Source organism: Erythrolamprus reginae, chromosome 10, assembly GCF_031021105.1.
Source record: "Erythrolamprus reginae isolate rEryReg1 chromosome 10, rEryReg1.hap1, whole genome shotgun sequence".
NCBI lineage: Eukaryota > Metazoa > Chordata > Lepidosauria > Squamata > Dipsadidae > Erythrolamprus > Erythrolamprus reginae.
In genome coordinates this window covers 48221208-48236392 of record NC_091959.1, presented here as the reverse complement: position 1 = coordinate 48236392, position 15185 = coordinate 48221208, and the positions used below count along the sequence as shown (strand labels likewise).

Here is a 15185-nt window from a genome sequence, read left to right as displayed (position 1 = left end):
TTTCCCTTCAGTAAATCTGGTGCCCCAATGAATCCAGGCCTCCCCTGCTTGGACGTCTTCTGCATGCCGGCAACTGTATCCTCGGCTGAGGTCTTAACACCCCCTCCCCAGAAAGGTCAGCTCAGGCTTATGGTTTTCCCTCCCGGTGAGAGGGGGGAGCACGTTGCTTTCCCAGGCCAGGAAAGCCCAGCCTTCTGTGCAAACAATAGGGGATTTTTTAAAATTTCTTTATTTAATTTTGTCCAATACACAATAATACACAATGAAGGTAGTAGAGGACACTTTCAAGGGGAAAAAAGAAACATAGAAACATACAAGATGGACAGCAGAAAAAGATCTCATAGCCCATCCAGTCTGCCCTTATACTATTTGTTTGTTTGTTTGTTTGTGTGTGTGTTTGTTTGTTTAGTTATTTATTTATTTATTTATTGATTGATTGATTGATTGGATTTGTATGCCGCCCCTCTCCGGAGACCCCTCTCCAAGCATCTACTCCTCTTTCAATCAAATCGTATTTTCTGATATTTCTCCCAACTTACCTCAGATTGTGCCCCTGTGTTCTTCTGGCCACTTTCCTATTAAAAACACTTCCCTCCTGGACCTTATTTAACCCTTTAGCATATTTAAATGTTTCGATCGTGTCCCCTTCCCCCTTTCCCTTCTGTCCTCCAGACTAGACAGATGGAGTTCATGAAGTCTTTCCTGATCAGTTTGATGCTTAAGTTCGAAGCCATCTTTGCCACAGGGGCTTTGGAGTCAGGCACATGGGTCTGCACATGCTTTCCCGGTTGCCTTCCTCTTTCCCCCTTTCTGGTAGACGTTGAGGGGGCTTAGCCCCTCTCCCCCGAGTCTCGTCCGGGGAGCGATTGGTCCAGAGCTTGTCACGGCCAGCAATTTGCCCAGACTAAATTCCTCTTAATTGCTTGCCAGCAGCTCTTATTCCATTAATTGGATGGGCAGTAAAACAGATCCACTGTTTTCCTCCCGACTGCGGCTTCTGCAAGCTTTAGTTGGGGGCTTCCCGCTGAGATAATGAAGGAGCTCCTCTTTCCATCTCATTGAGATGGCGGCTGGGAGTTTAATTTTTTGTCTTCTTAGCTCCTGGTTGTTTCTGCTGCTGTTGTTTTACTTCTCTCTTCCAGAGTTGGGGAAGGGGAGGAAAATGAACCCCCATCTGTCTAGTCTGGAGGACAGAAGGAAAAGGGGGGACACGATCGGAACATTTAAATATGTTAAAGGGTTAAATAAGGTCCAGGAGGGAAGTGTTTTCAATAGGAAAGTGAACACAAGAACAAGAGGCACAATATTTATTTATTTATTTATTTTGTCCAATACACAAAGAGGGTTTTAGTGGGTATATATCTATATACACATAGTAAAATACATGATGAAGGTTATAGAGGAGATACTCATAGTAAAATATATCTAAGAAATAATAGAAAAGAAGGTATAGTAATAGAACATATCAATGAAAGAATAGAAGGAGAGATATAGGAATAGAAGAAAGGAATAGGAGATAATAGGAGAGCAATAGGACAGGGGACGGAAGGCACTCTAGTGCACTTGTACTCGCCCCTTACTGACCTCTTAGGAATCTGGATAGGTCAACCGTAGATAATCTAAGGGTAAAGTGTTGGGGGTTTGGGGATGACACTATGGAGTCTGGTAATGAGTTCCACGCTTCGACAACTCGGTTACTGAAGTCATATTTTTTACAGTCAAGTTTGGCGCGGTTAATATTAAGTTTTAATGTATTTTGTGCTCTTGTGTTGTTCTGGTTGAAGCTGAAGTAGTCGCCGATAGGCAGGACGTTGCAACATATGATCTTGTGGGCAATACTTAGACCTTGTTTAAGGCGTCTTAGTTCTAAACTTTCTAGGCCCAGGATTGAAAGTCTAGTCTTGTAGGGAATTCTGTTTCGAGTGGAGGAGTGAAGGGCTCTTCTGGTGAAGTATCTTTGCACATTTTCAAGGGTGTTAATGTCTGAGATGCGATATAGGTTCCAAACAGATGAGCTGTATTCAAGGATGGGTCTGGCAAAGGTTTTGTAAGCTATCTGATGATAGTTGGGGGAAAGATCAGAAGCAACGTGAGAAAGTATTATTTGACTGAAAGAGTCGTAGATGCTTGGAACAAACTTCCAGCAGACGTGGTTGGTCAATCCACAGACTGAATTTAAACATGCTTGGGATAAACCTAGATCTATCCTAAGATAAAAGGAAATAGTATAAGGGCAGACTAGATGGACCAGGACTTCTTTTTCTGCCGTCAATCTTCTGTGTTTCTATGTTTCTAAAACTAAAACAAAGGTTCATTCTCTGACTTTATTTACCTCTTTCAGCAAGCGAGAAGACTGAAAGGAAGAATGCTTTACACAGCCCCATTTATTTCATATATTTATTTGTTTGTTTGTTTTGTGAAGTATGTATTGGTTGTATACAAAGATATAATAATGTTTATATACATGATGCTAGTAAGAGAGAAACATTGGGGACAGAAGGCACGGTGGTGCACTTATACATACAGCCCATACTGACCTCTTAGGAATCGGGAGAAATCTGCGGAGTCTGCGGAGAGGGGCGGCATACAAATCCAATAAATAATAATAATAATAATAATAATCTAAGGGTAAAATTTTGGAAGTTTAGTAATAATACTACAGAGTCCGGTAGTGAGTTCCATGCTTCAACTACTCGGTTACTAAAGTCGTATTTCCTGCAGTCGAGTTTGGAACGATTGACTTTGAGAATCTATCTGTTGTGTGCTCGTGTGTTGTTGTGGTTGAAGCTGAAGTAGTCGTTGACAGGAAGGACGTTGTAGCAGATGATTTTATGGTCTAGTGTTGAGCAAGGCACCACCTATACTGTACTTGTGCGTTTTGTTTTTCTTGCCTAAATGTAAAACCTGACTTTCTTCACCATTGAATTTCATTTTGTTCGATAGCGCCCATTGTTCAAGTTGTAAGGATCTTGTGCGCTTCCTGTGACTTTCCCCCAGCATTGGCGGTGGTGGGCCTTGAAAGACAATTGTCCTTCAAACAGTCAGGGCTTTAATTTAAAACACGAGATGCTTAAACTCTGGCTCTGCCCGCTGGCCCTAAAGTTTTACAGCTTCGGGTTTAAAAATAGTTGCCGGAGCCCATGGAAGTAGATGAGACCTTGGCAAAAGATGCCAGATGGCATGATTTTTAAGATGGGCTCTTTGCCCGGGAAACTTTTTATAGCGCATACAGTTATTGGTGGGCGGGGGAGGGGGTTTCTCACAGCGGGTTCATCTCGGACTGTCAGAAGTTGTTCTTCAAATGGGACGCTCTGTTTTACGGTGGGGAGAGTTCCGTTTAACCCCAGCTCTGGTTTTTTTCTTTTTAAATAAACATTTTTAAAGTTTTCATCGATCTAAGGCAACATTGAAAAGCCGAACAAAGAAATGCAAATCCTTTGGGGGGAGGGTTTTTTTTGGTATATAGCTTCAGCTTCAACCACAACAACACACGAGCACACAACAAATATTTTAATTAATTGGATTGTTGTGACTGTTTTTACTTGTTGTGAGCCGCCCCGAGTCTTCGGAGAGGGGCGGCATACAAGTCCAACTAATAAAATAAAATAAAATAAATAAATAAAACAGATACAAATGCAAAGTAAACTGCTCCAAACTCGGCTGCAGGAAATACGACTTTAGTAAGCGAGTAGTTGAAGCATGGAACTCACTACCGGACTCTGTGGTATCGTTACTAAACCCCCAAAGCTTTACCCTTAGATTGTCCACTGTTGACCTCTCCCGATTCCTAAGGGGTCAGTAAGGGGCGTGCATAAGTGCACCAGCGTGCCTTCCGTCCCCTGCCCTCATTGCTAGTATCATGTATATAAATATTGTATCATCTATATAAATCATGTATATAAATATTGTATCATCTATATAAATCATGTATATAAATATTATATCTTTGTTTGAACAAACAAACAAACAAACAAACAAACGAACAAACAGATAAATATAAAACGCACAAACATATCTAAAATGCTGGTCTTTTAAAGGTGAGTTTTCTTTTTTTAAATTTTTTAAATTAAATATAAACGTTAAAAAGTACATTTAAAACATTAAACCACAAACTTCAAACAAACCTATACAGACATAACATACATACAAATAAACGAAAAAGGACAAAAACCTTCTACTGTAATCTTTTCTTTTACAGTAAACTGCGTTGATGTTATATTTCCATATCAATTCTAGTAAGTTAAACTGTATTTCTTCTACATTTTTCAGTATTCAGCCCATTCCATCATTAGTCTCACATTTCATTATATACAATAACTCTAATTTTACTATATCTTCACTTATACTCTCTTTATTTATCTTATATATATTTTCTATATCTATAATTATCTATATCTATAACTATACACTTTACATTCCTTCTATTCCTTCTGATTCCTTCTTTTTTCTTTTATTTCCTCCATCCTATTATAAAACACATGCCAACTTCTGAAAAATTCTGTATCTTCTTTATATGTTAATTTATCCAGTTAATATTTTTGAGTGAAAAACATAATCGCTTGGTATCAAAATGAATAGGGTTGATATTCCTGGAGGCGCCTGTAATATGTTAAATGATTTAGCTTTACCAGATAAATGGTCAAAGCAATGGAAAGTGCAGTTTAATGTTTCCAAATGTAAAATAATGCACTTGGGGAAAAGGAATCCTCAATCTGAGTATTGTATTGGCAGTTCTGTGTTAGCCAAAACTTCAGAAGAAAAGGATTTAGGGGTCGTGATTTCTGACAGTCTCAAAATGGGTGAACAGTGCAGTCAGGCGGTAGAGAAAGCAAGTAGGATGCTTGGCTGCATAGCTAGAGTATAACAAGCAGGAAGAGGGAGATTGTGATCCCTTATATAGAGCGCTGGTGAGACCACATTTGGAATAATACTATGTCCAGTTCTGGAGACCTCACCTACAAAAAGATATTGACAAAATTGAAGGGGTCCAAAGACGGGCTACAAGAATGGTGGAAGGTCTTAAGCATAAAACGTATCAGGAAAGACTTCATGAACTCCATCTGTCTAGTCTGGAGGACAGAAGGAAAAGGGGGGACACGATCGAAACATTTAAATATGTGAAATGGTCAAATAAGGTTCAGGAGGGAAGTGTTTTTAATAGGGAAGTGAACCCAAGAACAAGGGTGCACAATCTGAAGTTAGTTGGGGGAAAGATCAAAAGCAACGTGAGGAAATATTATTTCACTGAAAGAGTAGTAGATCCTTGGAACAAACTTCCAGCAGACGTGGTTGGTCAATCCACAGTCACTGAATTTAAACATGCCTGGGATAAACATATATCCATCCTAAGATAAAATGCAGGAAATAGTATAAGGGCAGACGAGATGGACCAGGAGGTCTTTTTCTGCCGTCAGACTTCTATGTTTCTATGAATGAAGAAGGAAGAAAGGAAAGAAAGAGAAGGAAGGAAGGAAGGAAGGAAGGAAGGAAGGATCCACAGTCACAGAATTGAAACCTGCCTGGGATAAACATAGATCCATCCTAAGATAAAATACAGGAAATAGTATAAGGGCAGACTAGATGGACCATGAGGTCTATTTCTGCCGTCAGTCTTCTATGTTTCTATGTTAATACTGAAAACTTTATCACTTGATATTTCACTCTGTTTCCAGTGCTGTGCCATTACTATTCTTATTGCTGTTAGCATATGTTGTATAATGTACCTGTACTTTTTTTCCTAATTTTAAAGGTGAGTTTTCTATTTCTACCCAAGGGGAGTGGGATTTCTTGATTTCTCTCTCTCTTGAAAGAGAAGGGGCAGGGTGACTTCTGTCTTAAGGAAGCAAGCTGGACCGAGCACCGTCGCAGGGGCCAAGGGTTATGATCCTTCTTGTTTTTTCAGTTCAAGCGCTACGTTAACAAGCTCCGGAGCAAAAACACCCTTTACAAGAAGAAGCGCCTGGAAATAGCCGAGATCACGGCCGAGTACGGCATCCTACAGCGAACTGAAGAGCTCCTGAAACAGCGCCATGAAGATATCCAGCAGCAATTGGTAACTCTCCCTCCCCTCTCTAAAGCCAGGACTGCTCGGGGGCTTTGAACGTCAGCGGGAGATCCCGGGGCCCATGTTAAATTAAGAATGTCGCTTGGCGGGACCCAGGGGAAGAGCCTTCTCTGTGGCGGCCCCAGCCCTCTGGAACCAACTCCCCCCAGAGATAAGAATTGCCCCCACCCTCCTTGCCTTTCGTAAGCTGCTTAAAACCCACCTCTGCCGTCAGGCATGGGGGAATTGAGACCTTCTTCCCCCTAGGCCTTTACAATTCTATGCATGGTATGTATGTATATATGTTTGCCTTTTTTATATTAATGGGTTTTTAATTGTTTCTAACATCAGACTACTATTGTACACTGCTTTATTGTTGCTGTTAGCCGCTCCGAGTCTCCGGAGAGGGGCGGCATACAAATCAAATCAAATCAAATCAAATCAAATCAAATCAAAATAAATAAATAAATAAATAAATAAATAGATAGATAGATAGATAGATAGATAAATAAATAGATAAATAAATAGATAAATAAATAGATAAATAAATAGATAAATAAATAGATAAATAAAAGATGATGATGATGATGATGATGATGTATTAGATTTGTATGGCGCCCCTCTCCGGAGACTCGGAGCGGCTCACAACAATAATAAACAGTGTACAAATCCAAGACTTAAAACCAATTAAAAACCCTTATCCTTAAAATAGTCACACAACCCATTCAAACCATACATAAGCCATGATAGTTAGGGGGTATATCAATCACCCCCATGCCTGGCGACATAGGTGGGTTTCCAACAGCTTGCGAAAGGCAAGGAGGGTGGGGGCAGTTCTAATTATTATTATTATTATTATTATTATTATTATTATTATTATTATGTCAATACAACACAGCAAACGAGATCACTATGCTGGATTTCGTATTTCATCACCAGTCGTACCCATCAGTGGGGTTATTATTATTATTATTATTATTATTATTTATTTGATTTGTATGCCGCCCCTCTCCGTAGACTCGGGGCGGCTCACAACAGTAATAGTACAATATATAACAAATCTAATAATTAAAAGTCACTAAAAACCCCTTATTAAAAAAGAAACATACACACAAACATACCATGCATAAACTGTATAGGCCCGGGGGAGATGTCTCAGTTCCCCCATGCCTGGCGGCAGAGGTGGGTTTTAAGAAGATTACGAAAGGCAAGGAGGGTGGGGGCAGTTCTAATCTCCAGGGGAGTTGATTCCAGAGGGCCGGGGCCGCCACAGAGAAGGCTCTTCCCCTAGGTCCCGCCAGACGGCATTGTTTAGTCGACAGGACCCGGAGAAGGCTGACTCTGTGGGACCTAATCGGCCGCTGGGATTCATGCGAATTCCAGAAAGGACCCCAGAGAGGCTTGGCCGGGGAGAGGAAGAACGACATACAATTGTTAGCTAGGTTTACGTAACATGGCTTGTTTGGTTCGTGCTTGGTGGAAGTCCAGCCAGTTGTGGCTTTAATAATAATAATAATAATAATAATAATAAATTAATAATAATAATAATAATAATTATTATTATTATTATTATTATTTATTGGATATGTATGCCACCCCTCTCCGTAGTCTACAATGTTGGCTTAGTCCAGTGATGGCGAACCTAGGGACAGGTGCCACAGGTGGCACGCGGAGCCATATCAGCTGGGACGTGAGCCGTTGCATTAGCTCAGCTCCAACATGCATGTATGTGCTGGTCAGCTGATTTTTGGCTCACACAGAGGCTCTGGGAGGGCGTTTTTGGCTTCCAGGGAGCCTCCGAGGGGATGGGGGAGGGCGTTTTTACCCTGAGATTGAATTGGGCGGCTACCTACATTTTTCTTAAATAAATAAGAGCTCCCACCCTGCCACCTCTGACGTCCCACTTCTCTCCTTCGTCCCTCCAGCAAGCCATGGAAGACAAGAAAGGCATCTCCGGCTACAGCTACACCCAGGAGGAGCTGGAGCGGGTCTCGGCCGTCAAGAGCGAAATGGATGAAATGAAAGGCCGAACTCTGGACAACATGTCTGACATGGTACTTGTCCACTGAAGGGCTGCAAATTTTTTTTACTACCACACTGTGGGCGTGGGGGGGGGGGGGGGGGGGGGGCTTATTTTGTGGGTGTGGCTTGTCGGCCATGTGACTAGAGGGGAGTGGCTTGACGATCACGCGACCAGAGAGGATGGCTTAAAGGTCACGTGACTGGTTTAAAGGTGTCCAGCTTGACGTCGCTCACGTCAAAAGTTTGCGTTAGGGTGCCTGGTGTCTCCTTGCCTCCAAGAGAGACAATTTCCCTCTCTATTTACTCTGACTGAACATCCAAAATATACTACAGTGGTACCTCGGTTCTCGACCACAATCCGTTCCAGAAGTGTGGTCGAGAACCGATTTGGTCGAGTACCGAATTAATTTATCCCATAGAAAATAATGGAAATGGATTTAATTGGTTCCCAGCCCCTGTTGACTCGCTGGGAACCAATTAAATTTATTTTCTTTGTTTCCTATGGGATAAAAATCTGAGGAGCTCTATAGTCTAACCTCTCCAAGCTGCAGGAAGGGTGGGGGCGGCTGCAATACCGGCAGCTTCGGGGGGCTCCTTTCCTCAGTGCTTTGTCTTGTGCACCAACTTTCTCCTTCCCGGCAGCAGCGGGTGGCGACAGCAGCGGCTTCCCTTTGAGGAGCAGCAGCGCCAGGAACATCACGTGATGAAGGGAAGCCGGTGGAGTGGCGGCAACTGCTGAGATGGCTCCACCGGCTTCCCTTCATCACGTGACGTTCCCGGTGCTGCTGCTCCTCGAAGGGAAGCCACTGCTGTCGCCACTGCCGTCGCCACCGCTGCCACCGGGAAGGAGAAAGTTGGTGCACAAGACGAAGCACTGAGGAAAGGAGTCCTCCGAGGCTGCCGGTATTGCAGCCGCCACCACCCTTCCTGCAGCTTGGAGAGGTTAGACTATAGAGACTGGGAGTCTGTTAAGCGGGCGGTAACATTTCCGATAACAAACAAAACTTTCTGTGGCTGTTCGGTATCCGAATTTTTGTTCAGGTACCGAAGCAAATTTTTGCCAAAAATTTTGTTCGGTATCTGAAATGTACGAGAACCAAAGCGTTCAAGAACCGAGGTACCACTGTATTTAATTCTATCTATATATGCCATATGTGTACATACATATTACACACAGGCACACAAAAATATACATTACCTACTATATAAACTGTATGTGTATGTACACACACACATAGCTCTTCTAAAATTATACACATTCAACCTCATTTACTGCGATAGGAAAAACATACCCAGAGCCCAGAAGGGGGGAAAATGGGGGAGGGGGGGGGGTTCAAAATTTTTGCTGCCAGTTCTGCATACCTGAGCGTACCTGTAGAAGCCCATCCCTGGTACTGTCCAGAAGCTTTTCAAGGGACGGGGGTCAAATGAACTGGTCCTAACCCTGACCTCATCTCCCGCCATTCCTTAACACCCAGGATCCTGCCACTTGGCTTCCTGCTAAATGTGTCACTCACTCACAGCTGACGCCTCCCTTCCCCCCCAGGTGAAAAAGCTCAACACCTTGGTAGCCGATAAAAAGTCCAGCTTGGCCCCAATCATCAAAGACCTCCGGCAGCTGCGACAGAGGGGTCAGGTAAGTGCAGGCAATGCATGGGGAGCTGGATGGAGCATCTGCACTGCCCCATAGTGTGTGGGTTGTTAATAATAATAATAATAATAATGACAACAGCAACAGAGTGTGAAGGGACCTTGGAGGCCTTATAGTCCAACCTCCTGTTTATGTAAGACACCCTACACCAGTGTTTCCCAACCTTGGAACATCATATTTCGGCTGTGGCGAGGGGGGCGTTTGCCCAGGTTCGCCTGGTGCACCAGTTGCGGCCCTATTTGGACCGGGACTCACTGCTCACAGTCACTCATGCCCTCATCACCTCGAAACTCGACTACTGTAACGCTCTCTACATGGGGCTACCTTTGAAAAGTGTTCGGAAACTTCAGATCGTGCAGAATGCAGCTGCGAGAGCAGTCATGGGCTTTCCCAAATATGCCCATGTTTCACCAACACTCCGCAGTCTGCATTGGTTGCTGATCAGTTGCCGGTCACAATTCAAAGTGTTGGTTATGACCTATAGAGCCCTTCATGGCACCGGACCAGAATATCTCCAAGACCGCCTTCTGACGCACGAATCCCAGCGACCAGTTAGGTCCCACAGAGTTGGCCTTCTCCGGGTCCCGTCGACCAAACAATGCCATTTGGCGGGCCCCAGGGGAAGAGCCTTCTCTGTGGCGGCCCCAACCCCTTGGAACCAACTCCCCCCAGAGATTAGAATGGCCCCCACCCTCCCTGTCTTTCGTAAACTACTCAAGACCCACCTTTGTCGCCAGGCATGGGGGAGTTAGGATATTCCTTCCCCCTAGGCCATTACAAGTTATGTATGGTATGTTTGTGTGTATGTTTGGTTTTTATAATAAGGGTTTTTAATTGTTTTATTAAATTGGATTGTTACATGTTGTTTTTTATCATTGTTGTTAGCCGCCCCGAGTCTGCGGAGAGGGGCGGCATACAAATCCAATAAATAAATAAAAAAATAAAATAAAAACCATCTGCTTAGGCAAGACACCCTACACCAGTGTTTCCCAACTTTGGCAACTTGAAGGTCTCTGGACTTCAACTCCCAGAATTCCACAGCTAGCGTTAGCTGGCTGGGGAATTCTGGGAGTTGAAGTCCAAATACCTTCAAGTTGCCAAGGTTGGGTAACACTGCCCTACACTGCTTCAGACAGAGGGTGATTATTATTATTATTATTTAGTAGATTTGTATGCTGCCCCTCTCCGAAGACTCGGAGAGTCTTTTAAGGAGATCCAACATCTTCTTAAAAACTTCCAGAGCATTCACAGCTTCTAGAGGCAAGCTGTTCCACTGGTTAACTGTTCTAACTGTCAAGAAATTTCAACCAGCAGTGGTGGCTTATGCTGCTTAGCTCAGAGGGGTTTCTTGGATTTAAGTAGGTGACTCTGTGCACCAGTTGCTGAGCTCGTGCTACGAGGGGTTGTATCCACACACTTTTTATTTTTAAAAATTTTTTATTGCATTTTTCCATTAAACATAACATGTAACATACCATCAAAAAAGGACAACAACAATTACCACAACCAAATTAAACCCAACCAATACAACAAGAGGGCGGGGAAGGGGGAGGAATTAAAACAAAAATACATATTATACTTATTTCATATTTTATGGGTAGTAAGAAGGAATTAGAGAAACAAAAGACAAAGTCTAAATTTCATTTGTCGTTCGGCTAATGGATTATCGGTATTCCATCATTCTTTGGTTAATTAAGAGTTTATCTATACGTTTATTATTTGTTTACCGCCTTATGTTAAGATTATGTATTAATATTAGTAACTTAAAATAAATTATCATTTCTATACGTAAAGTGTTTATGTGTATATACTTTTTATTTTTTAACTCCCCAGGAATTAACCCAAGACTGCGAAGAGAAAAAATCTCAGTACGACAGTTGTGCTGCTGGTTTAGAAAGCAAGCGTGCGTCTCTGGAGCAGGTAGGCAACGAGGAGACGGGGGAAGGATTAGTTCTCCTTCTTGCCCCAAATGACCCAGTTCCCCCCCTCACCCCACCCCATATCAGGGGCTGGCTTTATACTAAGTCAGAGGGCTTCAAACCTGGCATCTTCAAACCTGGCAACTAAACAATGTTGTTTGGCGGGACCCAGGGGAAGAGCCTTCTCTGTGGTGGCCCCGGCCCTCTGGAACCAACTCCCTCCAGAGATCAGAATTGCCCCCACCCTCCTCGCCTTTTGTAAGCTCCTTAAAACCCACCTCTGCCGTCAGGCATGAGATATTCTTTCCCCCTGGGCCTCTACAGTTTATGCATGGTATGTCTGTACGTATGTCTGGTTTTTTATAATAACGGTTTTTAGTTGTTTTATTATTGGATTGCTACATATTGTTTTTATCACTGTTGTTAGCCGCCCCAAGTCCACGGAGAGGGGCGGCACACAAATCCAATCAATAGATAGATAGATAGATAGATAGATAGATAGATAGATAGATAGATAGATAGATAGATAGATAGATAGGTTTGAAGATGCCAGATCTATCTATCTATCTATCTATCTATCTATCTATCTATCTATCTATCTATCTATCTATCTATCTATCTATCTATCTTTCTTTCTTTCTTTCTTTCTTTCAAACTTGCGGACTTCAACTCCCAGAATTCTCCAGCCAGCTTGAGGAATGCTGGGAGTTGAAGTCCACAAGGTGTAACGTTGCCAAGGTTGGAGACCTCGGAGTCTCTTCCCCCTTCAATAGGGTCTCTTCTCTCCCCATCAGCAGGTGAAGAGTCTTCGGGAGGAATGTTTACAGGAAGAAAGCAACTATCATAAAGTCAACTGCATGAAAATGGTATGTTGGTGAAAGAAACTAGGAGATTCCCCACCCCCCCCCCCCGGGCAGGAAGAAGAGGGGCTGTTTGAAGTCTAAATCCAGATGATGGGTGGTTGTTGTTGTTTTTTGTTTTAGGTTTCCGAAGCGCAGCTTCAGCGCGTGAAAGACGAGGTGAAAATGTATGTTTCTTCGGATCAACAAGAAAGAAAGAAGGCAGTCAGGTATAGAGTCCCCTGGGGCGGGCTTCTTTATTCAATCCATAATAATTGAAATGGTTGGCATTGACCCAATCCCCACCTGTCAATTGCAGAAGGCAGCTGGGCTTGGAATAGAATAGAATTTTGGAATGGAATAGAAATTGGAATAGAATATAATATTAGGATAGGATAGGATAGAAATTGGAATAGGATAGAAATTGGAATGGAATAGAAATTGGAATAGAATAGAATATTAGAATAGGATAGGATAGGATAGAAATTGGAATGGAATAGAAATTGGAATAGAATAGAATTTTTTATTGGCCAAGTGTGATTGGACACCCAAGGAATTTGTCTTTGGTGCAGATGCTCTCGGTGTACATAGAAAGACAAGAGACACGTCAAGAATCATGAGGTGCAACACTTAAGGATTGTCATTGGGGTCCAATAAGCAATGAAGAAACAATATTAATAAAAATCTTCAGGATTCAAGCAACAAGTTACAGTCCTGCAGTCATAAGTGGGAGGAAATGGGATGAGAAAAACCTATCCCAGCATCACAGGGCGTGCTTTGTCACAAGCACCGGGCATAGGGACCTGCAAAACACCTCTTTTTCAAAAAAAGGAAAATATAATCTTTATTGAAGATAAATAGGGGAGGGGATACACAAAGCAAAAGGACTATGCAAATATTGGTACACATGTATATGAATTTGAGTATACACTTATTAGTCAAAGTACGTACATTTATTATTATTATTATTATTATTATTATTATTATTATTATTATTATTATTATTAATTGGATTTGTATGCTGCCCCTCTCCATAGACTCGGGGTGGCTAACAACAGTAATAAAAAAACATCATGTAAATCCAATACTAAAACAACTAAAAAACCCTTATTGTAAACCCAAACATCCCTACAAACAAACATGCCATGCATAAATTGTAAAGGCCCAGGGGGAAAGAATATCTCAATTACCCCATGCCTGACGGCAGAGGTGGGTTTTAAGGAGCTTACGAAAGGCAAGGAGGGTGGGGGCAATTCTAATCTCCGGGGGGGGGGAGTTGGTTCCAGAGGGCCGGGGCCGCCACAGAGAAGGCTCTTCCCCTTTAAGGACGAGAAGGAAAGAAAAAGGAAGAAGAGAAAGAAGGGAAAAATAAAAAAGAAGTGAAAGAAGAAGAAAGAAGAGGTGAATTCATATCTATAAATGTATCAGCTGGTGTAAATAATGTCCACTTTATCCCTCTTGCGTCACTGGGTCTTCCCTCTCCTGGCTCTTTGTTTACGGCGCTTCGATGGAAGGGCAGCCAGGGAGAACAAGGAGGAGAATCACCTCTCTAAATATTTGCAGAGGGTTTTATGACCTGTCTGAAGGGAAGAAGCGGAGATTGAGGAGGATAAACAAGCCAGCGCTTGGGAAAGGATGTGAGCAGAGAACCTCCTGCCTGGGTTTAGTTCAGCTTAGCGATTGCGTGTTCCGTTTCGTTTAGAATTTATTTTAATGTATAGCCGCAACAGGTACTATAGAGCAGCATTTAGCAATCGGTGCCGCTTGAAGATTTGCGGACTTCAGCTCCCAGAATTCCCCTAACGATAGCTGGGGAATTCTGGGAGTTGAACATAGAAACATAGAAGACTGACAGCAGAAAAAGACCTCATGGTCCATCTAGTCTGCCCTTATACTATTTCCTGTATTTCATCTTAGGATGGATATATGTTTATCCCAGGCATGTTTAAATTCAGTTCCTGTGGATTTATCTACCACGTCTGCTGGAAGTTTGTTCCAAGGATCTACTACTCTTTCAGTCAAATAATATTTTCTCACGTTGCTTCTGATCTTTCCCCCAACTGACCTCAGATTGTGTCCCCTTGTTCTTGTGTTCACTTTCCTATTAAAAACACTTCCCTCCTGGACCTTATTTAACCCTTTCACATATTTAAATGTTTCAATCATGTCCCCCCTTTTCCTTCTGTCCTCCAGACTATACAGATGGAGTTCATTAAGTCTTTCCTGATACGTTTTATGCTTAAGACCTTCCACCATTCTTGTAGCCCGTCTTTGGACCCGTTCAATTTTGTCAACATCTTTTTGTAGGTGAGGTCTCCAGAACTGAACACAGTATTACTCCAAATGGGGTCTCACCAGCGCTCTATATATAGCGGGATCATAATCTCCCTCTTCCTGCTTGTTATACCTCTAGCTATGCAGCCAAGCATCCTACTTGCTTTTCCTACTGCCCGACCAGACGAACAGAGTTGGAAGAGACCTTGTAGGTCATCTAGTCCAACCCCCCGCTTAAGCAGGAGACCCTACACCATTTTTGACAAATGGCAATCTAATGTTGCCATATACCTCCCAGAGACCTATTAGATCACACAGGGTCGGCCTTCTCAGGGTTCCGTCGACTAAACAACTTCCAGCAGACGTGGTTGGTCAATCCACAATCACTGATTTTAAACATGCCTGGGATAAATATAGATCCATCCTAAGATAAAATA

At 42.6% G+C, this 15185-nt stretch overlaps 1 protein-coding gene across 1 annotated transcript in view; it reads left to right on the top strand.

Annotated features, from left to right (window-relative positions):
• Positions 1–15185, top strand: part of IFT81 (intraflagellar transport 81) — a 48225-nt gene that overhangs the window by 29832 nt on the left and 3208 nt on the right. The window contains exons 12-17 of the mRNA XM_070762014.1: positions 5903–6052; positions 7969–8097; positions 9612–9701; positions 11550–11636; positions 12430–12501; positions 12619–12704. Of these exons, the coding sequence (XP_070618115.1) occupies positions 5903–6052; positions 7969–8097; positions 9612–9701; positions 11550–11636; positions 12430–12501; positions 12619–12704 (614 nt within the window). The remainder of the gene's footprint in view (positions 1–5902; positions 6053–7968; positions 8098–9611; positions 9702–11549; positions 11637–12429; positions 12502–12618; positions 12705–15185) is intronic.